We start from the raw sequence: 27,528 nt of genomic DNA, 5'->3' as shown, positions 1-27,528 counted from the left end.
ATAATACGGGCACGGGTACGAACGGACCCTACTCTAACTCGTTTTTATCGTAAGGGGAGAGAGACTGGTAGGTAAGTCGTCTCTCGATTTGCCGTGCCCGTTCGTTCTCCTTTTATCAATCGCAATTGGATTTCTCAAATTGGTTACATCAATTTTCATTTCTTCTCCTTCAATCAATCGTCTTTTTCACAAGAGAAACTGTCAATCTCTTCTCTCAGGCTTTCTATTTCCTCTCAAAAACAAATTCTAGGGTTTCTATTCTAATACGCGCCCTCTCCCATCATACAAACATAGAGAATCAGATTTAATGGAAAGGGTTTTGATCGGTGTTTAAAACCAGTCAGGTTTGCGTAATGGATGAAGACACAGAGGCTGTTCTCAGTGACGTGGAAGACGAAGATCCTGTTGTTCCAATTGTGATAGGAAATTCCTCTTCTCAAGAAGAAATCTCCATTGACAGATTCCATGAAATTCTCGCCGAGCTAGAACGGGAGCGAAAAGCCCGAGAAACGGCCGAGACGGCAAAATCAGACCTCCAGGTTGTTACAATTATGTTTTTCTTATTTAGATGATTTCCATATAACTAGATTTCCATATTGCAGTAGGGTTAGGTTTCCGTTTGGAAAATGATATCAGCACAACCATGTCTTGATATTTGTACTAACTACAGTTCCCAAGAGCTCTCACATTATAGAGTTGGGCTGGCATTTTCTTGGGTTGAGATTGCATTTTCTAGGGTTGGGAAAAGCCAACCCTTTTCCTAACCCGATTTAATTTCAGGTTGGGCTAGGGTTGAGGCCTTGGCAACCTGACCCGAACCCGACCTCTGTCCTCTAGTTTTCTCATGTTTTGCTAGGATTATGCTTTTTTTCCTTATATTTTTCTATTTGGCCCGAGATGTACCCGAACCCAACCCGACCCGATTTGGAAGCGGGTTGGGTTAGGATTGACCATCCTCAACCCGAGGTTTGGGTTGGGTTGGGTTAGGGTTGAGAGAATGCAATCTTGGGTTGGGTTAGGGTTGGCCTCAACGCTACCCAATCCGACCTGAGTTGCACCCCTATCTCAAAACCAATTAAAAAAAGAAATGACAACCTGGTTTTGTGCAAGTAGGAAAACATGCTTGTGTTGATATCATTTCCTTCAATTTTCTCTTTTTCCTGCTGATTTATGTTTTCTATTTGTGCTCCCTATTTTCTATAACTTGTAGATGCCGTATGGCTATTCGGCAAGTAATAATTACGTTTAGTTTGGAGGTTGAGTTTCCTCGAATTAACTCACTGTTTTCTCCATTTTTCTCCTACTCTATTTTTCTTCTTCTTCTTCGTCTTCTTTAATTTCTGTTTTGATAGAACCATGTTCTATTACGTTTTCTGTTCATTTTGAAATTACTGGGAAATTCCGATGGGAGTGGGTTTGATTGTTTTTAGGTTTTCCCGAGATGATGAAGGCTTTTGTAAGGTTGGAAATTGTTCTTTGTTTTCTGGTTTCTATGTAGCCTTTTCCTACTTTATTCTTCTTTATTTTTTGTTTTGATAGGACTGTGTTCTATCACAGGTTTCGTTTAATCGCCTGAAAGTGCTTGCACACGAGGCAATTAAGAAACGGGATGAGAGTGGGCGGCAACGAGACGAAGCATTGCGCGAGAAGGAAGAGGCTCTGAAATCAATTGAAAAGTTATCTGGGGAATTGGCGGAAGCTATTAAACTTAAGGATGATTTTTCGAACCAAAGGGAAGAGAATTCTCGGCAACTGGACGAACTGGTTAAGGCGAGGGATTCGTCTAGGTCAGAGATTGAATCTACAGCTCAAATGCTTGTGACGGGAATTGAGAAGATATCTGGTAAGGTCAGTAATTTCAAGAATTTTGGAGGGGGTCTTCCAAGATCTCAAAAGTACTCTGGATTGCCCGCCGTTGGTTATGGAATCATAAAGAGAACAAATGAAATTGTTGAAGAGCTTCTTAAGCAGATTGATATGGCAACAAAGTCTAGGAATGATGCAAGGGAACAGATGGAACAAAGGAATTATGAAATCGCCATCGAAGTTTCTCAGCTCGAAGCGACAATTAATGGGTTGAGGGAAGACGTCGCTAAGAAGACCTCGGAAGCTGAGAATTTGGAGAAAGCAGTTGCTGATAAAGACGCGAAGATTGCTGAGATGGATAGAGAGATGGCGGAGAAGAAAAAGGAATCGGATGAGCTGAGGCAAATTGGGGAGGAGTATGATGATAAGTTGAGGAGTTTGGAAGCGAAGGTGGATTCACAGAGGCCATTACTGATTGATCAGTTGAATTATATATCTAAAGCCCATGACCAGCTTTGTGAAATTATTAAGATGGTTGATGTTAACTACTTAGATCAGACGGACTTGTCGGATTGTTTGTTTCTGCCGAATGAAATGGATGTGGATGAGAATTTACGGACTTCCTTGGCGGGAATGATGTCTGTTTATGAGTTGTCAAAGGTTGCTGTGGAAAAAGTAAGTGTCGGATTGGAAGAAAGGGGCAATGAAGTGAAAGATCTAAATAACACAGTTGCTCGATTGGTGACGGAGAGACAACATATCGGTACCTTGCTTAGAAGTGCTCTGTTAGGAAAGATGACATCAGATACTTCATTTAAAACTAGTGAGGTCCTTCAAGTTGCAGAAAATGGCATAAGGAATGTGGGTATAGACTTCAGATTTGACAAACTTCTTGGGAATGGTGAAAATATGGCTGCCCATGATAAAACAGGTGTGGTGGAGATAGAGGAGGATGAAGTTTATACGTTGGTAAGTATTTCTTTTCATGGCGGTGCTTCTATTATTCTGAATGAATTTAGGTTTTGATTTGGCTTTTATTCCTCAAACATTTAATCTTATAAAGATTGTTGAATTTTACTTAGGCTGGTGCTTTGGAAAAGAATGTCAAGGCATCTCAGCTTGAGATCATTGAGCTCCAGCATTCTGTAGAAGCACTAAGGTATCTTCGTATTGTTTGGAAATATCTGTGCAAGATAACATACACACATGTTGAGACATTTATGATGCTAGCAATGGGTCACTTCCCTCATGTTGCTTTTGTTTTCTTTTCTTCTTTCTTGCTTTTATTCCTTAACTTGGTTAGTTTTTAACTGCCAGAATGGTTAGCGTTTTATCTTACCAAGGTAGGTATAGGTATGCCATGGTTATGCCAATATATAGAAAATAGGAGTATATGTGTAATGCCTAAATTTTTTTAGGTACTTATATGGTTCTTGTGTTAGATAGTGTTGATATTTGCATCCTTGTTTTGACATCTACGGGCCCTCTATTTATTTTAAACATCTTTGATTCATTAAAACAACTCATTGGAAATTGTTATAGTTGCAGCCATAGGAAGAGAAGAGAAGAGTTTATATGCTGGTCGATATTAGTCGACTGCCCACAATGAATCTCCACCTCTTATTTTCTTTATTTATTTTTGAGGCTCTATTTATAACAATGTGATTATGTAGTAAATCTAATGGTTGTGGTTATAGTTTCCTCACATACATGAATGAGAGGAAGTGAGAGAGTTCTATTGGGAATAAAAGAGAGTAGTGAGTGAGAAGGACTGTATGGGAGCTATAGAGAGGGATTTTGGGGATTGATTAGGTATTGGATTGGTCAGAAAATACATGGTAATCTTTAGGCTTTACCGTGGTCATGGTGGTACTTAGATTCTTTAGGCTTTACCATGGTCATGATACATATTGTATCGTGAGGGACAAATCGACCATTCATCATTGGAGATTGTTAGAATTAATGAAACTGCTACAGAAAATCCATTGTAATCTTGAGGCTTTACCATACTCATGGTGGTACTTAGATCTATATTGTATTGCGAGGGTCAAATCGACTATTCATCATGGGAAATTGTCAGAAATATAAAAAATGCTAAAAAACAAAGGGTTTCAAACATCTTTGACTGATTATAACGACTCATTGGAAATTGTTAGAATTAATGAAAAAACATTAAAATGAAAAGGAAGAGGGTGAGTATATAAGAAAAAGGTGTGAAAATACTAAGTTTGAAAATACTGTGTCCTATATTAGAGAACCTTAATATACTAAGTTTGAAAATATTTGAAAATTTTAATTATTCTTCTTAGTCGCTAAATGCTATAGGTTCGTCTTATGTGTTCTAAATCATTAGTCAAAAGCTTAAATTTAATCATCATGCTACAACTTAAGATAAAGTAAATACTAATCTTACTGTGAGTATTTTAAATTGATAATGTGCACTGCCTTTAGAACTTGTTTATTTACGGACAAGATTTTTTTTATATATTTATTTTATTTACTTAGGCCCATAGTTATCAATTCCGTTCCGTTCCGGCTGGAATGGATTGGAATTCCGGTTCCGGCTCGGAATCCGGAACAGTTTGGGCATATTTTCTGTCCCGGCAGGAATTCCGGTCCATTCCGGCCGGAATTCCGGACGAAACAGGCGGAATGCCCTGTTTCGCCCAGAATTGATTGAAAATGCACAAATTTTTCAAAAAAAAAATGGCAATGCCATTATAGCTGTTGGGATTGCTTTTTGACCCTTGTACCTTCATTTTATTATCGTTTATGACCATTTTATGGCCGTTGGAAGGGTATTTTTAATGAATATGCCTTTTGGGACACATATTTTGGACTATTTATTAGTTTTTTATCCTTTTCTATTGATTTTTGATTTTTTGGGATTTTTCGCATATTTTTTAATATTTTTTTGTGTGACCAAAAAGTTTCGACCGGAATGCACCGGAATGACCAAAATCCCACCGAAATTTCGTTTCGGTGACCAAAACGGCCAAAACGGAATGGCCACCGAAACGGAATTTACAACTATGCTTAGGCCTTATTTAGGGTTATAATTCATATGTCCGCTGGAGCATATGACCCTCCTTTCTCACCATTTTCTTCCAAAGACCTACCATCACTTAAACCCTTTTAAAACCTTTCAAAACCCTTTCTTTATTCCTATTGGCCAGCCCCTTAGGCCCACAACTGATCCCATTTAAACTAATACTCCCTACTTATAGATATCCCTTGCTCCATTTAGAAACCCTAATTTTTGGAAATTGAATAATACAAACCCTCTTGCAATTGCTTTCCGGTCTCCTCTTCCCCCATCTCGACTTCTCTCTCTCAACAGCTTTTTCTTGCCCCCGTCTCACCTCTTCCTCTCCATTCTTTCTCGTTCCTCATCTTTTCTTGGTCCTATCCCCTCACCTTCCTCACTGCTCTCCTTATCCTTCTCCTTTCTCACATGCTTTTCACTTCTCTTTCTCATCACCTGACTCTCACCCCCCATGTTCGGGTTTATAAGCCACCCCTTTCTACCACTATCTGTCTCCTTGATCTTGATTCCTTTCTTGATCTTGACTTCTTTCTTGATCTTGATTCATTTCTTGATCTTGATTTATCCCCTATGATATATCCCCTATCTATCTTCTCACCTCCACGGTTGGGTTTCTAAGCCACCCCTTTCTACCCCTAACAGTCTCCTTGATCTTGATACCTTTCTTCCTTTCTTGATCTTGACGCCTTTCTTGATCTTGAATCATTTCTTGATCTTGATTCTCTATTTTTTTTTCTCTCTTCATCTTGGCTGTGAACAACCCTTCTTTCCCTCTTTCTCTTCTCCGACACTGCCTGTAGCAGATGATCAAGGCACGAAGCTCGGCACACCCTCCCAGGTATTGATTCTATTTCCCCTTTACATCTTATAACCTATTACACTGCCAATCTCACCCTTTGAACTGCTTCCTTTCTTTTCCGCGTATCCAAATCTTTTTCCATCAGTACATCCCAATTTAACCCAATTGTCTTATCATTGCGATCCATATACTCTTTCCTGATCCTTTCATCACCCCCTTATTTTCGTACCCTATAAGCACTGTTTGGTCCTTTGTTAGGTATTTTCTTTACTGATATGATTTTCTAGGAAAGATTTGACTGAGATCCCGATTTTGATTCACTAGATAGCAGTTTCTCTTTCGGCTCCTTATATTCCCTACCTCTTTCCCTTCTCCTCTCTCATATCCTTATCACTTCTCTTTCTCACCTCCTCTCTCTCACCCATGGTTGGGTTTATAAGCTACCCCCCTTCTACCCCTATCTGTCTTCTTGATCTTGATTCCTTCCTTGATCTTGATTTCTTTCTTGATCTTGATCCCTCTTGATTTTGACTTTTTTTTATCTTGATTCTCTATTCTTTTCTCTCTCTTTATCTTGGCTGTGAACAACTGTTCTTGCTTCTCTTTCTGTTTGTTTTGGATTTTGAGAACCGATTGTGAGTTAAAAACTGATTATTGGTGACTCACTATTGGTTCCCAAAATCCAAAACAACCCGGCTTGAGTTGAGGTGGTCAACAATTGGTGCCATGTCAAATTGGGTCAACCCGACCCAACCCAGCCCGAATTGGAAATCGGGTTGGGTCGGGTTGAGGAAATTGCAAATCGGGTTGGGTTGGGTTGAACCCAGCCAGGTTGGAAATCGGGTTGGGTCGGGTTGGGTTGGAAAAATGGGTTCCTCGGGTTGGCCTCAACCCGACCCGAGTTACACCCCTAACGATGACGAAAAAACTACTTTTCCTTATTCACTATGTGAGGGTCAAATTACGGAAAGTTTGATATTACGAATGCAGGACACCTGTAAAAATATTGACGAATTCCGGGCACCTTAAGAGGAACAACAATTATGGAAACCTCTATAGATTGAAGGGCTAGGATCAGCCTATGGAAATGATTTTACGGGCACAACCTATTTATGTTGTGTGTTCCATCACATGGACGGTTTGGATCAACCTATGATGTGGTCTGTACAATTCTTTGTCAGCCCGTGCATCGCACGGGGCCCTTGCCTTCAATGCTGCAATGCCCCTACCATTTCACTAAGTCGGATTTGTCTAGGGTACTTTCGCCATTTCACTGCTGCAATGTCCCTGCCATTTGCCATGTTATTTGTGGGAATTCTTATTTCTGTATATTTTTTTATTTCTCAGTCGGAAATCCTGATCAAGTGCCTATGGTTTTCAAAAGAAAATCCGTATAGACTGTATAAAATCTATTCTAAATTGATTTACATTTTATTTTTATCAATCTTAGTAGGTAAAATTGTTACTAAGAGCCCAGTCTCTCCGATGGATCAAAAGCTTCGGGAAGAGTTGTGCGTGTTCTGCTGATGTTTTGAAATATATGGTTTGGAGATTTTTATCATGCTTTTTGTTCTTTAGTTCTTAGAAACCGCTAGATAGCGAGATCTTGTTCGGTGGTGGAAGCTGGCAATTGGAGAATTGCATGTTGATAGGTTGCTGAAATGATAGAATTAGGCTCTGCTGGAACTATCATTATGATTTGATTTTTTATAGATTCGAAACTTGATGTAGATTTGCTTAGGTTTGTGATATGTATATGATACGTTTACAGTCTTATCTCTCTGCCTCTCAAACACTCTCTCCTCCTTGCAAAAAAATATCCCTTTTCTTTCAAGAAGAATGCTGAATTGAAGGGAGCCTCTGGAAAAACTCAGTTTCAGGCAAACATTCGATCCATGCCACCCCACAACATTTATTTCTTCCTCCAATAAATCAGAGAAGTTTATTTGTTCTTTCAAAGAAATTTTTTCCCTGTTTCTTCTACTAATTGATCATGTTGCCATTTCTTTGATTATTCTAATATAAAATTTCTTCTGAAATTAACAATAATTACGTAGTAATATTGAACAATATTTGAACAATATTTTTAAAAAGTTATACTAATTCATTAATAAATATTGAAATAAACAAATTGTAAAATACCTTAGTGGCACGTGCATATTTTACTAGTACAAGAAATCCAAATCAAAGTAATGTTGATCTCTTCGAAAGGGCAAGAGCTAAACCCAATGAGGCCATCCTACAGGAAGAGATTTTTTGAGGCAGAAATCAAAAGAAAAGTGGCTCAAAGAGGGGATTAAAACTCAAAATTCTCCAATGCTTCTAGGAAGTATGGAGGGATATGAAAGATATGGTAAGAGGATGAATGGGTTGGAGATCCTATGAACATAAGACCGATGGCAATGGACTTCTTTCAATGGATGAGGGAGTTGTTAAAGATGAAGAGATGCTAGATTTGATACCAAGCTTGATTTCAGAAGAGGAGAGCCACATGCTTTTAGAGTCTCCCTCTGAAGAGGAAGTTGAAAAAGCCATCTTTAGTAGTCTGACTGAGAGTGCTCCGGGGCCCGGATGGGTTTATTCTACCCTAGTTATTGGGAAACTATCAAGGAAGATGTGAGGGCTGCGGCAGAGGTTGTCTTCGAGGAGATAGTCTAACAAGACATTACTCTTCTACTTTTCTATCTATAATTCCAAAAGTGGGAAGTCCAAAAGACTTTTTCAAAAAAGGACTTATCAGAGTAAAGACCTATCAGCCTATGTAATTTTTGTTATAAAATTTTTCTAAGTTTGTTAGATCAAGACATGCAAAAGTCTCATCTAACCTGATTTCTCCAGAGCAAGATGCTTTTGTGAAGGACATGTTCATTACTGATAATATGATGGCAGGGTTGGGAAAGAAAGTGAGAGGTGGAACTACCATTCAAAAAAAAAAAGAAAAAAGAAAAAAGTGAGAGGTGGAACTGTGAGCTTTAGATCGATATGCCTAAAGGATATGAAAGGCTGAGCTTGGGATTTCTTCAACAAGTTATCCCTAGATTTGGATTTTCTTAGAAGTGGAGGAGTTTAGTCAGTGAAGCAACTCAGAAATGTTCTCTGTGATATTGAATGGGGAACCCTCTGCCAATTTCAAATCGTCGAGAAAGTTGAGGCAAGGAGACCACCTATCTCCTTGTCTATTCATAATAGCCGAAGAAGTTCTAATCAGAGGGATCTCCAATCTATTTCAATGAGGGAGTGCCACTTTGGGAGATCTGAGCCAGCATCTCTATTACTCATTGTCTCCATAAAGATGCTACAGTGATTTTTTCTAATGGGGGCGAAAACATCTTCTCAATCAGATTATGGGCTTCCTATTAAGATATGATAGCATGTCTTGCAACTTGTCAATAAAGGAAAGAGGAGTTCTACCACTTCAGAGAAAACACTTATTTTTCGTCTTTCTAATTTCTGGAAATGTTCCCTGGGTGGGTAGTCCAGAAGTTCCAGGCCTGTTGATACCCAGATCTGTCTTTAGCTTCGCAAGTCTACACTTCAGTTGCTTTTGACGCAGGGAACTGACATGCCAAGAAGGTTGTTTATTTCTTCTAGACCCTCTCTTAGTAGGTTCCGATATCGTGGGGAGGGGGCAGAGTAGACTAGGAAGATTTGACAATCCCAATGCCGTATCGCTTCATAGGAAGGGATAGAAAGGAGGGAGATGCAATACCCTGCAAGTGACCTGACGCTGCTGTCAGGTGATGAAATTTCAAATTTGAATTCGTGGGCTCCATAGGGTCAACGGTCTCCCTACCAGAGTTTTTGAGCAATGTGATAACATCGTCCCTGGCACCGTCGGTATCATTTCCGGATTTTGAGTACCAATCTTCGAGGGGTCAAATTCCAGAAGTGGAGGAGCCTTTCCAGATTGAGGATTTTGATTTACGGTTTCAGCACTCAACTGACATCTATTACTCCGAATTTCAACTCCAAAGTTAATCCATGTCGCCTCCATACCTTGGACATACTCTGTACTCCAGGTAGAGAGAGAATGCAATTTGCTATCCCACGCCTCCATTCCTTTGGCCAAGATCATAGCGGCTTCCTCCTCCGACTCAAACATAAACAAAACCTCATTCTTTGATAAGTCGCATGGACAGGAAAGAGAAGGGATATTCCAGGATCTCTTAGCCCACTGCCAAAGATCATCAAGGGATTCATATGTATTCTTCTTCTTCCCGATGAGGCAATTTTTAAGGGTATCCAGTCTTGTTTCCACTTCCTTTCCCGAGATGGTTAAGGACGGAGTACCCCCTTCAATCAGAGAAGAGATCGTCCCCGAATTAGGCCATCGATCGGCTTCCTTATTGGCATTATCCATAGTGGCATCCTGGTTGGTTTTTTTCTCACCAGAGGAGAGAGTACCCTCCATTCTAGTCAAATGGCACCTCCGGCATTTGTCCCTCCATCTGAAATTGAGATAGTTACAGGATGAACAATTCCAATCCCCGGATCTCCAGTTTGAATTCTCCTTGTTTCTTCTTTTCCTTAACCCTCTTCGTGGATATGGGATTGTACCTCTAGGTAGGTGGTCCCGATTGTTTTGCTTACACCATCGACAACAACGCCGCCATTTGAAGTTCCAGTAAGCACAGGCTAAGCAGAACTAATCCTCCGCCATATTTCCCAACAACTTCCCAACTTCTGGAGAAGATTCACTGTTCGGATTTGGCCGAGGGATGCCACCATTCACCAATGTACCTTTGCTGAGATTTCTGCTTGTTCGCAGCAGCTCGAATATAGATGCCGAAGCTTTGTGCAAGGAAAATGCTAGATGGATTTTGGGGGAATGAGATATCGGTGTTTTGACTGACATATGAATTAGCAATAGTCCTTTGATTGAACATACCGAAAACAGGAAGGCGCTAGAGGTGAACACTAGATTAAAACATATGACTCTTCCTGAGGGTGGTTGGAAGATGGATATGATCATGCAACACCTACCTGTGGCCCGGAAAGAGATTTTGAACAGCTTTCAAATAAGGCTGACACCGGTCAAAGACAAGCTTATTTGGAGTCCAACTACTTAGGTCTTTTTTCTTCTCTGTCAGAATGGAACTCTTGCAGAACCCGAAGTGAGAAGGTTGTTTGGGTTGTGAGGGCATATGGGGATCCACTCCAGCCAAGATAGGCTGTTTCTGATGGAAAATTTTCCAAAACATTGTGAGCGTGGATGACAAAGTGAAGACCGTGTCTATGCAGTGTGTGTATGTTGTGCAAACATTAAAGAGGAAATCATCAATCATCTGTTCGTAAACAACGACCTGAGCTAGAAGACTGTGGTCTGCCTTTACCAATATTTGGGATGTGAAGATGTATATCAATTTCAAGAAGGCAACAAAAAACTTTATCAAAAAAGATGTAAATCAATTTCAACGAGTGAAAGGCCAGATCCTTGCGTGGTTCGACTAAGGGTGCAAAAGGAGATCCCAATCAGGTTTTCTCTCAAGCATCGATACCTATGTTCATTGTATGGGAAATATAGAAGGAGCGATGCCCGTTCAGAATGGAGGGTTGGGCTAATACTAAGTGGCTGCTGAACTATGTTGTGGGGGGAATTAGAAATACAAGAGTTCTTTGCAGCCCGAAAAAGGATGCTGATTTGTTAAATCGCCTAGCTCTAGACAACTTGGGTATGAAAGCCTGTAGACCTAAAATACAATGAGCCATTTAGGTTTGGTGGAAAAGACATGAAAGAGGGATGCTAAAACTTAAAATGGACGGGGCATTCAAAAGAAATCCAGGTGAGTCCGGAGTAGGAGGCGTAATGAGAGATGTGAATTCGAGGGTGATTTTTGCATTTTCAAAACTGCTAATGTAAAAGTTCCAACATGATTGTGGAAACGAGGGATCTCCTAGATGGTATTCACTTATGCTTAGCCTACAAGGTGAGGCAAGTCGTCATTGAGTCGGACAGTAAGGTCTTAGTTGATTTACTATCAAGAAGAGCCGTTCATGGTTGATCAGCTATCATTGTCGGGAAATCGATGAGTTTCTTGCTTGCATCAATCTTCTATTACAACATCAGTAACACTGTGGCCGATGCTCTTGCAAACGGTGCAGTTTCCTCAAAGCCAATTCCATGTTCAGATCTTGGAGGGAAATGCCCAAAGCAGCTAGAGCGGCTGCGGGATGTGATGCGTTGAGCTTCTCCAATCTTCACTCGGACAAATGAGAGTTATATGTTTGTAGGGGGTGGGGGCTCTGGTGTTCTATCTAAGGGATTTATGATTTATCCCCTGTTTTGTTGCAGAGGCAAGGCAGTTAGTCCTCAGTTGGTTTTCTATATTTATATCATTTGTGGTCCACTCCGGGGCCGCATTCCTCTTCGGGTTAAAGAAACATGTGGATTGGACATTCGTAAGTACTTGATGGGTGGACGGAACTTTGGTTTGACATGAAGGGCATGGAAGAAGGAATTAGCCACCTTCAATTCGCGAGGACAAATTAATTTTCTGCAACGCAAACTGTGATCAGCTGAAAAAATTAAGGATAATTTCTTAATGGTTTGAAGTGACAACCAGTCTTAAGATCAACCTTGGAAAAGCCTCCCATTATTGGGTGCAATGTAGACGATGAGTGAACGTCTTCTTTCTCAATTATTATGGATGTAAACATGAGAACCTCCCAGTTACCTAAATTGGTCTCCCACTCAGATATGGCAACACCCAAAATCCCTTTGGTCTCCGATCTTAGATCGCATGGAGAGGGAATCAGCGGGATGGAAGAAGTCTTATCTCTCTTTTGGTGGAAGAATTGCACTGATTAAAGTGACTCTTGCCAATTTCCCAAACTATTATATGTTGCTGTTTAAAATCCCGGTTGAAGTGGCAAAAAGAATTGAAAGGCTCTGAAAAAACATTCTTTGATAAGACAACAAAGACAGGAAAGGCTTAAACACTTCGTGAATTGGAAGACAGTTTATAAAGATAAACTAAAGGGGTCATAGGTCTTGGAAATATCATGACGAGGAACAAAGCCTTGTTAGGAAAATGGCATTGGCTGTTTGGGACGAAAAAGAAGCCCTATGGAGAAAATTGAGGGGGCTGGGAGTACAAAGTAATGGGGGTAGAGAGCAAGGATTATATGTGTGAAAATCTCTCCCCAAATCAAAGAAGCCTTGCTTGGTATAAAGGGGTCATAGGTCATGGAAATATCATGACGAGGAACAAAGCCTTGTTAGGAAATTGGCATTGGCTGTTCGGGACGAAAAAAGAAGCCCTATGGAGAAAATTGAGGGGGCTGGGAGTACAAAGTAATGGGTAGAGACTAGAGAGCGAGGATTATGTGTGTGAAAATCTATCTCCCAAATCAAAGAAGCCTTGTTTGGTAATACAATTACGGTTTTGGTTTCTATATGCATTTTGGTTTTTGTATGCATTTCAGTGGGGATGAAAACATAAATATTTTAGTTGTTTCGTATCGATTTCAGTGGAAATTTAAAACAATGCTAGCCAAATGGTAGTGGAGACCAAGGTTACCGGAAACTCCCCCGGAAAGTGGGAAGTGCGCTTCCCCGAATTGCGTTTCGGAAGCGGGAAACTCGGCGCTTCCCCATAACTGGAGAAGCACGTTTCCGATTCGTGTGGGAAGCTAGTTCCCATGTCTTGGGAATTGTGATTCCCAAAATTTTATTTTCTTTTTTTGTTTGTTTGGTATTTTTTTCATCACTTTTTTTTTCTTTTCTGCTTATTTTTTGCCATTCTTTTTATATAATTTTTTTCTATTAAATCAATAATATTCATTTGTGAAAATTTGTAATTTCTTGATTGATTCATTTTTCGCTTCCCGCCCTGGCAACTATGGCGGAGACTGCTCTTCAACAATAAGGAGTTATGAGCTAGTATAATTCTTGAGGTATTATATGTCGTCTGGAAAATGCCTTAGATTAGACTAATGGATTGGTGATGGTTCTTCCATGTTGGATAATTTGAAACAAGTATATTACCTTTTAGAGTGTACATTAATCCAATTGTCTGTAATGGAGTAAATTTTTTTCCTTGCTCAATAAGTGGAGTGGGACTCCACTTTACCTTCAGATTTTCCAAATGTATATATTAAGGCATTGAATTCTTGGATTGTAATCTGACTAAACAGACCAAGTTGGACTTAATATTGCAATTAATCCAATATTATCATTGAGGGCATCAAATGAATTTATCCCTATCCCATAGGTTGAGGTCATTGTTCTTGTCAATGAAGGGATTCAATGTTGTAATTGAATCCATGAGCAAATAGGTCAATATTTGGTTAAATCCGAATATTCTCTGTAAATGCCATCTTCCTTGAAGACCAAGTTTCTTAATATCTTGAGTTCCCTTGCCTCTCCTTGAGCTGTTGGCCTGTTGCATTTTTAAGGGCTGGCATTGCATATAAAAATTCTTACTGGCAACCACATGTTTAAGGGGAAATTTTTTGACGGGTTTTGGTATGCATGCTTTGTGGTTCACAAAGCTTGGTCTGCCGTCTGCCCTAATCTAGAGCTATTTTTATTTATTTGATGTTTGTCAATAGTTTACTTAAAATTAGTGATTTTTGTTTCTAGTAGCATAGACCAATGTGCAATTGAAGGCTGATATGTTTGTGGAATCCTTTTCCCCCTAACGTTTTGGCTTCTATATAGAATGAGATATTGTGCTTTTATAGTAAAGCGGAAAAGCATAGGTAAGGTTGCATAATTATTGAAGCCTCATAATGAACTTCTAAATCCAGCTGATTTGCAAGGGTCCTGTTCAAGATTAATTTACTATTGGATCTTAATTTTCATAGATTTCAGTTCAACTATCAGATCCCTAGATGTTTGGCTAGCCCTCTCTAGTGGTTGGCTTAAATTCAATTTTGCCAAGAGCGAATAAGTACCATTTGTTGATTGATGAAATCCGTAATGATATTATAGGGGGGGATTGTTTCAGACACTATTGATAGGGTTGTTTTGGCTCTTATTGGCCTTTGTGGGGAGAGTGATGCTATTGAGGCTGAGGTTAAGGCTGCATGGTGCAAAATCAAGTAGTTGGCAATATTTGGCATCAACAAAGTTTGGTTTGAAGGCTACTCTGTCAGTACCATGAGATAGCTAAACAACGAAGATTCCTATCCTTCTTGACGATTGAGAAGATATTTTAGAGAGTTGAAAGGAATTTTGCTGAGTTTCTATACTGCTAACATCTTAGCTAATTTTGGAGTTCCTCCTACAAATTTTGTAGTTTGGTATTTTATACTAAAGTTTTTATTCTTTTTCGTCCTCCTGTTCTGTTTTTGTTTGCCTTTGGTCAACCATCATTTGTTTCAGCTTTTTTTAATGAATTATTTGTTCAAGAAAAAGAATTAGGTTTCCATGGAGACTTTTTTCTTTTTTCTTTTTTACGTCCGTTTGACACAGTAACCAATTATCAGTAGCTTCCAAAGCAATGTATACACAATTAGTTAGAACATCAGATGTCTCATATGTTGACTGTATTTTATTAATGGAAGCCTTACTTTACTAGTCTTTCCTTGAATCATTCTTAGAACGACATACTTCATTTTCACCTAATGTATCCACTTGCACTAATGGTTGCTTGTTCTGGACCAAAGGAAATTTTTTCCGGGTTTGATTTTGAGCAAGGGCTTGAAGTTTCCTCTATTTTAGGCCCTACTACCACAAAATTTTGGGTATCATGCCATTTTAAACTCTGAAATTCTTTGTAAAATCATAATACACAATATATGATGTATGGAAGAGAAGAAAAGGAGAATAGAGAAAGAAAGTTGTGGGAGAGCAATCTAACATCATTTCATTAAATCAGAATATGAGCCTTTTAATGTAATATAGCCTAATATGCAAAACTAAAAATTGTAGTAATACCCTTAATGAAGGGTATTCAACCCTATCTGACACTCCCCATCAAGCTGAAGCATTCCACGGAACATTCTCCGCTTTTCAATGGAACCAATATGTGGATCAGTACCAAGTCCCTTCGCAAACACATTTGCAATCTGATCACGGCTAGGTACATGAATGGGAAACACCTCACCACTCTCTACCTTCTCTTGAATGAAATGGTAGTCAATATCAATATGGTTGGTTCCAGAATTAAATACTGGATTTTGTGTCATCTTAATCGTACTTTGATTGCACAAAGTAGAGTGGTAGTGTTAAGATGTAAGCTGTTACTCCCGCAGTTAATGTCTAGTCAATGTTAGTTGACCTAGCTCTTTTATGGTTGAAGCCATAGCCCTTTTGTTTTTGAAATGGCGCGATATATTAAATAAAAAACGGAACCGAGATGGTCCACCAAGTACAGAGAAGCAAAGATAAAAATACAAATACAATATAAGATATAAATCAAGGTGGTAAATAGTCGAACCACTCCAAGCGCTGCCTATTCACTCCAGATTTTGCTAGAACATCAGCTTCTTCATTAGCTGATCTTCTAACATGATAGAAGGAGATCGATGAATCAGACACCCAATCAGCAATTTCGTTAAAAAAACTAAGAAATCTTCGACGGGGGGGTGGTGAACCAGCTAGCCATCTACAACATTCGAAGAGTCCCCATCCACTATCACCTTATCCAAAATATTTCTTTCCACATGAAGGATACCGAAATAAGCTGCTTTCACTTCAACCTCCAAAGAATCATATATTCCATTTGGTCCGGAAAAGGCCCACTTCACAACACCATCATGGTCTCTCATCAGACCACCAAAACCCGAGGAGCCAGGGTTTCCGAAGGAGGCCCCATCAACATTTAACTTACAGAATCCCTCAGGAGGCTGAACCCACTTTTGCATTACCTTGGACCTACACACCCCTTCCATACAGATTATTTCCCACCTCTCCCATAAATCATAAGCTGACACGAATCTCAACAATGGGGTGCTCTTTGCCCTTTGAATAGATAGAGCAATGATTCTCTGGAAGATGGAGAAAACAGAATTGGCTTTTCCTTCATAGACTCTTCCATTTCTTTCCTTCCAAACTGACCACCAAAGAGCTAGAAGGCAAATTCTCCACAATACCTTTCCTTTCTTCTTCCAAGGAACAAAATCCCAGCTTTCCAACAGAAGGGGGATCGACTGAGGAAAAACCCAATTAATGCCAAACCTCACAAAAATTAAACCCCAGATTTCCCTTACGATTTTACAATGAAGGAACAAATGATCTATGGATTCACCATCCTCTAAACAAAGAGGACAATGATCAATAGTTCTCGATCTATCAATGATTCTCTGGTTGAAGCCATAGCCCTGTACTAATCTTTTGTTCTCGATCTATCAATGATACACTACTTTTCACAGCTCCAAGATACTAACTAACCATTTACTAACATGCAAAATCCTGTTACTGATCTCCTGATGTAATGATCACCTTCCCAATCTCATCAATGTATCCTTCTACCTTAATGTACTAACCTCCTGGTATAATGATCACCTTCCCAATATACATCAGTGTGTCCCTATGTCAAAAAATTTCTCGGATATTTTCAAAACATACTGATTTTATCATGACATTTTGATAAAACGACAAAATCCCGAGATTTAAAAAAATTAGCGATATTTTCATTTTAATCATTTATCATGATATTTTTATTCTTAAATTATATATTTTTAAATATTTTTATTTTTATCATTGTTTTCTCAGCATAAACCTAGAAAAAAATTTAAAAAAAAAATATCCCGAGAGTTTCCCTTGCCGTGAAATACCCGAGAATGATATTTGTTACTTAGGTGTGTCTTTATGCCTTATTGTTTATCCCTTTGTTTTCCATAATAGAAGCCGTAATCAATAGTGCCCTTGATGTACCTCATCAATCTTTTGGCTGCGTGCAAGTATTCTTCTCTAGCGTCATAAAAGTGCTGGTGAACGTCATTTACTTCATATTTAATGTCATAGGTGAGAAATGTAAGGATTTTGAAGAGCCCAAGTTCGGAGCAGAAAGTTGCTATTTTCAGCAAGAGTTTGTAGTTGATTTGGTTTTGAAACCTGTTATCATTGTTTATTAACGAATTATATGCTAGTAAAGAGGTCATGCATACTGTTTCCATTTAAAGAAACCCTACTTTTATCAATTATACGCTAGTAAAGAGGTCTAACAATTGAGGAAGGTTGGTGGGGCATGCATTTTGTTTCCGTTTAAAGAAAACCAACTTTATCACCTAAATTTTCTGAGTTCAATTGATTTCTTCCCTCCATAGGCTGTATGAACAGCTCTAGCATTTATTCCCTCTTTTTTCTTCTTTTCTATAGGGTTTTCTGTTAGGACTTGCTTATTATATACCATTTGTTACATAAACATCTCAACTCGGGATCTAGTAACTGACACTTTTTCCAAGTTACTTATTGGAGCTTATCATAACTATTTTATTATTTTTAAAAATGATTATCTTCATAAATCTATTGGCAACCTGTCATTGTTTTATTGAAATATGTCATTTGAAGTGGTGTGTTAAAGGTAGATGACGTACGCTTCTATTATAACAATTTGTTTGCATTTTGACGTAGACACATAGTACATATATGTAGGTAATTGGATCATCATAATTAGCACTGGAAAGTTCTCTATTTCTTTTTTTTGTTGTTTAATGGCAGAAAATTCTCTATTTCTGTATTAAACTTGTTTCATCTTTCCACATAATCAAATACAAATTGGAAGGTCTTTCAAGAGTGTATAGTCCAGATAATCTCAAAGATAAATTGCGGTAATAAAGATAAAGATTTGGAATTGGTTGAGGAACTGGTATACTGAGTACAGCCTGCAGCATCACAAACCAAACTATAAATATTCTCACTTGCGCCCTGCAATAACCCAAATGAACTACTAATGAAGGATCTGATCTAGGAGTCAAATCAGAACAGAATACAAAATTACAAGGGCAGTAAAATAGTATTCAAGATTTTTTACTTAGCTTGTGGTCAATTTTTATTTTTTAACCAAATGACATGAACCACATCCGAAAATTGCCAGACTAGAAAGTGGAAACTCCTTCTAAAGCTCAAGATGTAACTGAAATCAGGAACTTAGATCAAAATAAAAGTGTAAAGGTTTCAATTTTTTGAATTTCATGTTGTGAGTCTGGTAACTCACATCAAACAATGTTGAAATTGCAACAAAAACATCATTAATCTTAATAAACCATGATGTATCATCATAGTTCAACAAATCCTGATTATATAGTTTGTAGGTAGTGTTGCACTGCTAATGTCAGCAGGAGGGCTGCAATACTGACATCAAATAGAAAAATTCCATTTGAACTGGAATATTTTTACCTCTGATCTCAAGTTCAACTAAGCAATGAAAATGATTCAATCAGTGAATTATATCACCCTAATGAATATCTCTGGTGCTAAAGCCTAGATTAGGCCTACCCATGAAAATTAGATTTCAATAATCCCTCAAAGGTTAAAACTGTATTTGTGGCTCGTTTTTGGTCAAGGAAAATTCACAAATATATAATGGATGAAACTTCTCATAATGATGACAAATGACCTAATTACTCTTGAGATAGGTGTAAATACTAAATGTGATGTGCTAATATAAATAAAAGCACAAAATCTATCGTATGCACAACAGTAGTACACTACTTAAAAAATACCTTGAAGTTTGGATGTAATGAAATCTCCAAGTCATGTTTTGTTAGGAATTTATATTCTTTTCTTTTTGGGAAGCGATATATTCTCCCCTTCTTCTTCCCTGGGCCAGCCCCATCTAGTGTATTTATGACTTCCGCTTTACACTACAAGCGGGTGGCCCAAGGAAGAAAAAAGGGCTAATATATCATTTCCCTTAGTAAATATATTTCCCGTGGTTTTTCTCCAATTCAGGAGAAACGGAAGCAGAGGAAAATCAGGTGGATACACCCTCTGCAGAGTCATATTGGCCAGAACCCACATGTTGGCAACTGTGCTGTCATATCTGTCATTTGGTTTTCCAGTTTTTTTTTATTATTATTATTTTATTTTTTGAATGGTACATTGTTCTGATTTGGTTTTCCAGTTGACCTCTGCTTGTTAGAGTTTGTTTTGCATATCGCTTTATTAACTTAAGGACCTCTGCTGAGCACTGTTTATTTTTACTGGATTAAGGGCAGAGTCAAATTTACTTAAAGCACATGTGGAGGCTCAAGCAAAAGACCTCAGCCAAAGAAAGCAGCACATTAAGGAACTTGAAGAGAAGGAGAGAGTGGCAAATGAAAATGTAATTTACTTTCCAAATCAATTTCTGGCTTTACAATGTGAATAAAATAATCTTTAAACTGTGTTCAAATTGCTTATATTAAAATTACTGGTTCTCCCTATCTATGAATTAATTGAGCACAACTTCATAGTTGGATGCATACGAATTTTACGCACTAAAGCACCGACTGGGTCTCTTTGTATTTAAAGGTGGAAGGCCTTATGCTGGACATAGCGGCTGCCGAAGAAGAAATTGTGAGATGGAAAGTGGCAGCAGAGCAAGAAGCTGCGGCAGGCAGAGCCATTGAGCAAGAGTTTGTATCTCAGGTATTCTCACTCAGTAGGCCTAAAACTGTGTATTTTTTTTGAATGGTCACCTGAAACTGTTTTTGACTTCTGCCTTTGAAAATGGAATTATTTTTTACTCTCTGATCTTATGTTGTTGTGTTTTACCTTTTTCAAATGAGTTTTTCAATGATGTAATTTTTTTTTATATTCGGAACAAGTCTTCACTGTTTAACTCGTTTAAATCACTGTTTAGAATCCTCGACTCTTTTACATTGACCAAGTTCTCTTCTAAGTCCGAATTTTGCCCTACCAAGTCAATCAAACTCGTTTGACTTGTATGAGCCTAATGAAAAATTGACAGTCAATCATTGACTCGGCCCAAGTCGACTCCTTTGTACCTTGGCCGAGCTCTCATCCGAGTCTGAATTTCAAAACACTAGTTTAAATGTCATATAATGCTGGTTAATAATGAGGTTGTGTAATTTTCAAAAAAAAAATAATGAGGTTGGGTAACAGAAATTTTCGTTACAGATTATAGAATATTTACATTTGAATCAATTTAAATCATTGAGAAAATAGGAAGACTCTGGCACAGTGTTTTGTAGACAGACATGAGTGTGTTGTCTGAGACGTCTTTGGAGCTTCTGAACAGCTCTATCATTTCGTTTTTTTATCACCATGGAACTGGAAAACACAAGTTATTTAACCCATAAGTGGCTCTATAGCATGTTTAATAGAAGAACTTTAAGAACAAATCAAAGGAAAGGCCAGAGAGGAAGTTTTTTTTGGAGCAAGAAACCAGGCCTATAATTTTCTTCGAAATTTAAGGGTCTAAAGGTTTGATTGTTTGAATTTCACTTATCAAAGTTTTGAAGTCTCAGAGTTTTGAAATGAAAGGATTTGGAGAAGGGTTCCAAATCCATTCCTTTTGTTTTCCAAAAACACACAAGGTTATTTCGCTTTCATGAGAGGCGGGTGAGGGAGGGTGATGTCTTTCTTCACATTTCTTCCTTTTTCATTTATTTACGTCATTGCTCAGAGAGGGAGGGATCTTTCTTCATATTTTTTCTTTTTTCCTTTGTTGCTCTTTATCTCGTTGTCCTTTTCTCAATATCATCTCTATTTGCGATAGATTTCTTTCTCTCATCGTTGTTCTTGCATTTTTCCTTTCTTCAGCGTGTTCTCTTCCTCTCTTCCAAGATCACATCTACGAGGGATTTTTTTTGTTTGGAATGTCCCTTTTGCCCATTTTAGGATAACAAAACGAGAAATAATGGTTACTGAGCCATGGTTCTAGATTAGTTGCTTCGATTGTAACTTTTATATCCACAAAGTGGGTTTTTTGTGTGTTTATGGTGCTAACATTGGATTTTTATGGTCTGCAACTAAGTTAAGCGTACATTTTAAATGGTAAACACTTACATACGGTGTGTTGGCCATTGCCTGTCATGTGGTGAGAGAGAGAGGGGGGGATTTCTTCTATATTTCTTCTTTTTTCTTTATCGTTGTTCTTCTGTTTTTTCTTCAGAGAGTTTCGTTTTTCTTTTTCTATTTTCTTCATTGATATTCTTGTCTGTGATATTTTTCAAAGATCGTCTGTTAAAAGACTCGGAATATCAGCTCTATGAGAGGACTACATGGCACCTCACTTGTAAATTTCGTTTTGTTTCGTCCGAAATGGACGAAACATTTCGGTTTCATTCTGAAAACGGAACGAAATCCCCAAAATTTCGTTCGGTTTAAATTTCTGTCAATTTTGGTGATTTCGAACGAAATTTACTGAAATCCGGAATTTCATCTGAAATGGACGAAATTCCAGATTTTGTCAGAAATTGTCCATACGGCTAGTTTTGACTTTTTCACAGAAATTACCACAATGCCCCTGTAACGGCTATTTTGGCCTTTTTAGTGTTTTAGCCCCAACTATTGGGAAGGTTATTTTCATCATTTTCACTTATAGAAGCCATTAAACCTCTTTAAATACCCCTTTCCCCACCAACTTCTCCTCCACCTTCACATACACTCTTCTACTAAGTCTTCTTCAACTATTATAATCTTTAATCTAAAATCCTATTTTGGAGCAAAGGGAAGGTTTACAACTGCAACCCCACTCTACAAATTTCCAAAGGCTTCAAGCTTCAAGTTAAGGCCAAGGTTTTAAATCTCGGTTTCGGTACGAAATTTAGGACGAAATCTTGTAAAAATTTCACCGAAATTTCGATGAAATTTCAGAAATTTCCGAAACGTTTCACCGAAATTTCGTGAAATTTTGTACTTCACCGAAACGTTTCACCGAAATTTCCATTTTACCGAAACAAAACGTTTCGGCCGAAATTTCCGAAACGTTTCGGCGAAATTTGGTACTTTTCCGACTCACTGTGAATTTCGTTTCGTTTTCCATCGAAACCGAAATATTTCGGCCGAAACGAAACGTTTCGGCCGAAATTTAAAACCATGGTTAAGGCTACTTTCTTCAACTCAAGTTCAAGTTCAAGGGCATCGATTCTCCTCTGAAGGCTTCAAGTTTCAGGAAAGTTAAAGCTTTTGTTTCCATTTCCTTTCTTTCATTTCAGTTTCATTTTGAACTTCATATCTCCCTTTCTTCTACTCTTCTTTCATTACAAAATGAGTGGTTCAAGACCTTCTAGAGGAGCATCTTCTATTGGTTCGTCACCTGCTAGATCGGATGACCCGGCATGGGCTTAGGGAACATTGGTTCCGGGTCAAAAAAACAAAGTTGCATATTTTGTGGGAAATTCATATCGGGTGGAGGTATAACCCGCTTGAAAGAACATCTAGCGATTGTTCCTAGTGAGGTATCAACATGTAAAAAAGTGTCTGAAGATGTAAAATACCGAATGAAGCAACTCCTAGATTCAAAGAGGAAAGAAGGGCTAGGAAGAACGTATTCAGAGCAGATGTTGGTGGTTTTTATGGCACACCAGAAGAAGACGAAGAAGAGGAGGATGAGGAAGAAGACATTGGCACTATACCAACTCAGCGAAAGGGAGAGGAAGTTGTTGTAGAACTAAGTGGTACAAAGAGGAAGAAGAAGGGAATCACATGGGGGATCAGGATTTTTTTTGGCACCACGAACAGCCCCCGGAGCCCAGCCAAGCATTAAAAGTGCTTTGGCAACCAAAGAAACCATAGCTAGGGCAAACATGGCGGTCAGCATGCTTTGCTATGATGCCAACCTCCCTTTCAATATTGCTAATTCACCTTTTTGGCAACCTATGTTCGATGTTGTGAATGACGTGGGTTCGATTTATAAGGCACCTGGTTATCATGATTTAGGGGGGACCATTTTAAAGAATACAGTGGATGAAATAAATAGCTACTTGGAGGAGATTAGGATGTCATGGTGATCCACTAGCTGTAGCATTATGGCTGATGGATGGACAGACACCAAACAACGTTCCCTAATCAACTTTTTGATGTACTGCCCTAAAGGAGTAATATTCCTAAAATCCGCTGATGTATCTGGCATAGTGAAGAATGCTGATGAACTATTCAATATCTTTGATCTGATTGTCGTAGAAGTTAATCCAGAAAATCTAGTGCAGTTTGTAACTGACAGTGAGCCGTTATAAAGCTGCTGGGAAAATATTAGAAGCAAAATATGGTACTTTCTTCTGGACTCCGTGTGCAGCTCATTGCTTAGATCTAATCTTGGAGCACCTGAGCAAACCGAGTGTATTTCCTCACATAGCAAGCACAATTGAGAGGGCTCGAACGATTATAAAGTTTATCTACAACCACGGAGGCCTCTTGAATTTGATAAGAAAGTTTACTGGTGGGAGGGAATTGTGTCGTCCTGCTTGGACCAGATTTGCTACAAATTTCATAAGCATACAAAGCCTGGTGTTGAATCGGAAAGCACTTCAACAAATGTTCGTGTCTGACGAGTATAGTACTAGTAGGTTTGTCCAACACTCATTGAGTGAAGAGGTAGTTAGTACTATGTTGGACAGATCTTTTTGGGACAATTGCAAGTACATTTTAAACGTCAGCGAGCCTTTAATAAAAGTGCTACGTTTGGTAGATCGGCAGGACAAACCGGCGATGGGTTACCTATATGAGGTCGTGGATAGGCCAAAGAGAATATCCAGGAGAGGTTGAAGAAAAAATCAGATTGTATGCCCATCTGAAGGGTTATAGACCAAAGATGGGATAGACAACTTCACAGTTCCCTCCATGCAGCAGGATACTTTCTTAACCATGCTCTCTTTTTTACTCTAACCTTCTCCAAGCATAGTGAAGTCACCAAAGGCTTGTTGGAATGCGTCACTCGATTAGTACATGATGAAGCTACACAAGACCTCATCAGCAATCAAATTGAGACTTATCGAGAGGCTACCAGTATGTTTGGAATAAAGCTTGCAATCCTCAACCGATCGAATTTCGGACCAAGTATATTTGATTGGTTGGTTTAATTAAGTTTATTTCATTTTAACTTTCAGTTTCTCAGCAAATAAATGCTTAGCTATTAGATACTTTACAGTTGTATGGTGGAATCAGTTTGGAGGTGACGTGGACGAATTACAGAGATTTGCCATCAGAATCCTTAGTAAGACCTGTAGTCAATCCTTAGTCAGACCTGTAGTGCGACTGGACATGAAAGGAACTGGAGCACATTCGAATACATCCACTCCACAAAGAGAAACAGGTTGGAGCATCTAAGATTGAATGACCTGGTGTTTGTCCATTACAACCTCAAGTTCTGGCAAAGGTATACAACTTAATTTAATGTTTTCAATGCTCACCTCATAACTTTAAACTTTAAGTTAAGTTTAAACTTAAACATTAATCTTAATGTTTTCAGGGACTTGATGAGGAAATCTTCCACCACTAGCGGCCCTTTGAGCATAGATCATCTGGATGTTACGATGGATTGGGTTGCGGAAGATGAAGATGTTAGTTTCACGCCGGAAGATATTGGTTGAGAAAATCTTGAAGCACCGACTATGGTTGGGGCCAACGACGATGACATACCTTTTGAAGAAGATGTTCCTCCTACTGGTGGTGGTGGTGGTGGTGCCGACGACGACAAAGACATTGAGTATGATCATTCGGGTTATGAATGATGCTCTTGAGACATGTGACTTCAGAGAGATGATCTCATGTATTTCCTTTTTTATGCTTTTCTATGTATCATTTGCACTTTTCCAAGAAAATTTCATGTTTAAGTAATAAAAATGCATGTTTTACATATTTTGATTCATTTACTTGTTTTTTTTATCTCTTTCTATCAATTTCTGATTTTTTGGGGTTTTTTTCATATTTTTTACTATTTTTTTTCCTTCGACCGAAAAGTTTCGAACGAAATTGACCGAAATGAAACAAAATTTTCCGAAATTTCTTTTCGGTGGCCAAAACAAAATGGCCACCGAAATGAAATTTACAACTAAGCATGGCACCTTCTCTACTTCATATTGGGAGATCTTTCTAAGACTGTCTGCCAGAGATCGGGAGTCAGAAGAGTGGCTTTTTGAATTTTCTGTTTCTGCATCCTTTGACTTCAATGTAATGGTGTTGCTGTTTATTTTGTGATGGCTTCATCTTATATAGAGCGTTGCTGTTTATTTTGTGATGGCTTCATCTTATAGAATGAATGATAAAATTTGTACCATGCACTTCCTGGAATGCTGTAGTTTTTTTTTCTTGTTATCTTTTATTATCACCTTTTATACGAGCAGAACTTTCCTTTCAAATACTCTGATGAAATCCTAAATAAATTAAACACAGTTTTACCAAACAAAATCAAATTGTCCATTTAACAGAGACAGGATCTCTTGTAATTGCAAACTCGGTTACTCTAGCCCTTGAATTGGGCTGTTCTAAAATTTCACTTGTCCTAGCAGAAACAACATGGTGCCATCATCCCATCTTTAAGAATAAAGGCACATTACATTTAAGTCACTTATATTGACATTAGTGTAACTGCATAATGTCTATTGAATGATGCTATGAAAACTGTTTAAATTTTTAGTCACAATATACCACATGTATTTAGTTATTTGGAGATTTTATATGCTGTGTGCGCGTGAAGCACGATATTTTTCAAAAGTACTGTGGGGCCCCTTCATAGGCTGATCCAAACCATTGTTTCTTGGTCCACAGTGTAAATAGGCTGTACCCTGTAAATCGTCTACATAGGATGGTCCTAACCCTCTAATCTGTAGAGGGACTGTACATTATAGAAACCTCTATAGATCGGAGGGTTAGGATCATCCTATGGAGATGATTTACGGGGTGTCGGGGTACAACCTATTTATATTGTGGGTCATGTTTTGGACTGTTTGGATCATCCTACTAAGTGGGCTCATTGTACTTTTTAAAAAATACTGGACTTCACGTGCACACACCATATAAAATCTCAGTTCTTTTCTTCTTCTCTTTTTCTTTTTCTTTTTTTTCTAAAAATGATATAAAATTTCAGTTATTTATCCTTTTCGTCATTTTAACTTGTCTCAAGGAGGTGTTGATCTGATTTATAATTGTTTTGATTGCAACACGCAGTTAAAATCCCTCAGGGAGGAATTAGAGGAGGCAAAACAAGCCATATTAGAGTCAGAGAGCAAGCTCAAATTCAAAGAAGAGACAGCAGCGGCAGCAATGGCTGCTCGAGACACGGCTGAGAAGTCATTGAGATTGGCGGACACAAGGGCCTCGAGATTGAGGGAAAGAGTGGAGGAACTGACACGTCAGATCGAAGAATTGGATAATCGGGAAGACTCGGGGAACCGAAACAGGCAGAGGTATGTGTGCTGGCCATGGCAGTGGCTAGGGTTAAACTTTGTAGGATCCCAGGCTGAGGCCCATCAGAGTTCCAATGAGATGGAGCTCTCAGAACCCCTTCTCTAAATTGATGTTATCGTGTGTAATTTCGTGTAATTTACACAAAATAAATGAAAAAAAAAAAGGTGATTAGAGTTTCTTTTGTCACATTAATTCATTTTACTCTTGTTTAATATAAATAGAGAGCATGTAGATATCTTATGTGTTGATTTGGCATATTTGGAATGAGAGAAATAACTTTACTTTTATAGTAAAAAAAGGACTGGAAAGTATAGGATTGGAGATATATATAGACCTCATTCTTTGGGAAGAAACGACAAGCATTTCACCAAGTATAGCATGGAAGACATTTTTAGAAATGTAGATAGACCTCATTCTCAGGTGAATTGGTCAAATTGAACTTTGATAAGATTTCTAATGGTAACAGTGTGTGCATTTGCTGCATATTTCATATTGCAGATGGACATTCTTTATTTACTTTTTCTGGCCCGATGGTGGGTGTGTGATTCCAAGAGCTCTTCTTTGAGGATTGAGATTGTATGCTAACTCTATGAGCGGTTTGAAGGTGATTCCTCAAATGTTATCGCTTGGGTG

At 38.4% G+C, this 27,528-nt stretch overlaps 1 protein-coding gene across 1 annotated transcript; it reads left to right on the top strand.

Moving 5' to 3' along the window:
* On the top strand, positions 1–27,128 carry LOC143889993 (paramyosin). The gene is made up of 6 exons (XM_077394458.1): positions 1–539; positions 1,558–2,775; positions 2,889–2,965; positions 19,756–19,867; positions 20,056–20,172; positions 26,656–27,128. The coding sequence occupies exons 1-6, from the start codon at positions 354–356 to the stop codon at positions 26,998–27,000; spliced, it is 2,055 nt and encodes a 684-aa protein (XP_077250573.1). The 5' UTR covers positions 1–353; the 3' UTR covers positions 27,001–27,128.
* The last annotated feature ends 400 nt before the right edge of the window (positions 27,129–27,528 follow it).

This window comes from Tasmannia lanceolata, unplaced genomic scaffold, assembly GCF_043159265.1.
Source record: "Tasmannia lanceolata isolate RefF3 unplaced genomic scaffold, GAP_Taslan_0.1 ptg000013l, whole genome shotgun sequence".
NCBI lineage: Eukaryota > Viridiplantae > Streptophyta > Magnoliopsida > Canellales > Winteraceae > Tasmannia > Tasmannia lanceolata.
The sequence above is the reverse complement of the archived record's forward strand: the minus strand, read 5'-3'. Positions and strand labels throughout refer to the sequence as shown.

Bases quoted from the DNA above. Each gene is read 5' to 3' on its own strand.
- LOC143889993 (XM_077394458.1), top strand. From the start codon at position 354: ATGGATGAAGACACAGAGGCTGTTCTCAGTGACGTGGAAGACGAAGAT. The intron at 19,868-20,055 runs GTAATTTACTTT...TTGTATTTAAAG, and splicing joins AGAGAGTGGCAAATGAAAAT to GTGGAAGGCCTTATGCTGGA. The intron at 20,173-26,655 runs GTATTCTCACTC...TGCAACACGCAG, and splicing joins AGCAAGAGTTTGTATCTCAG to TTAAAATCCCTCAGGGAGGA.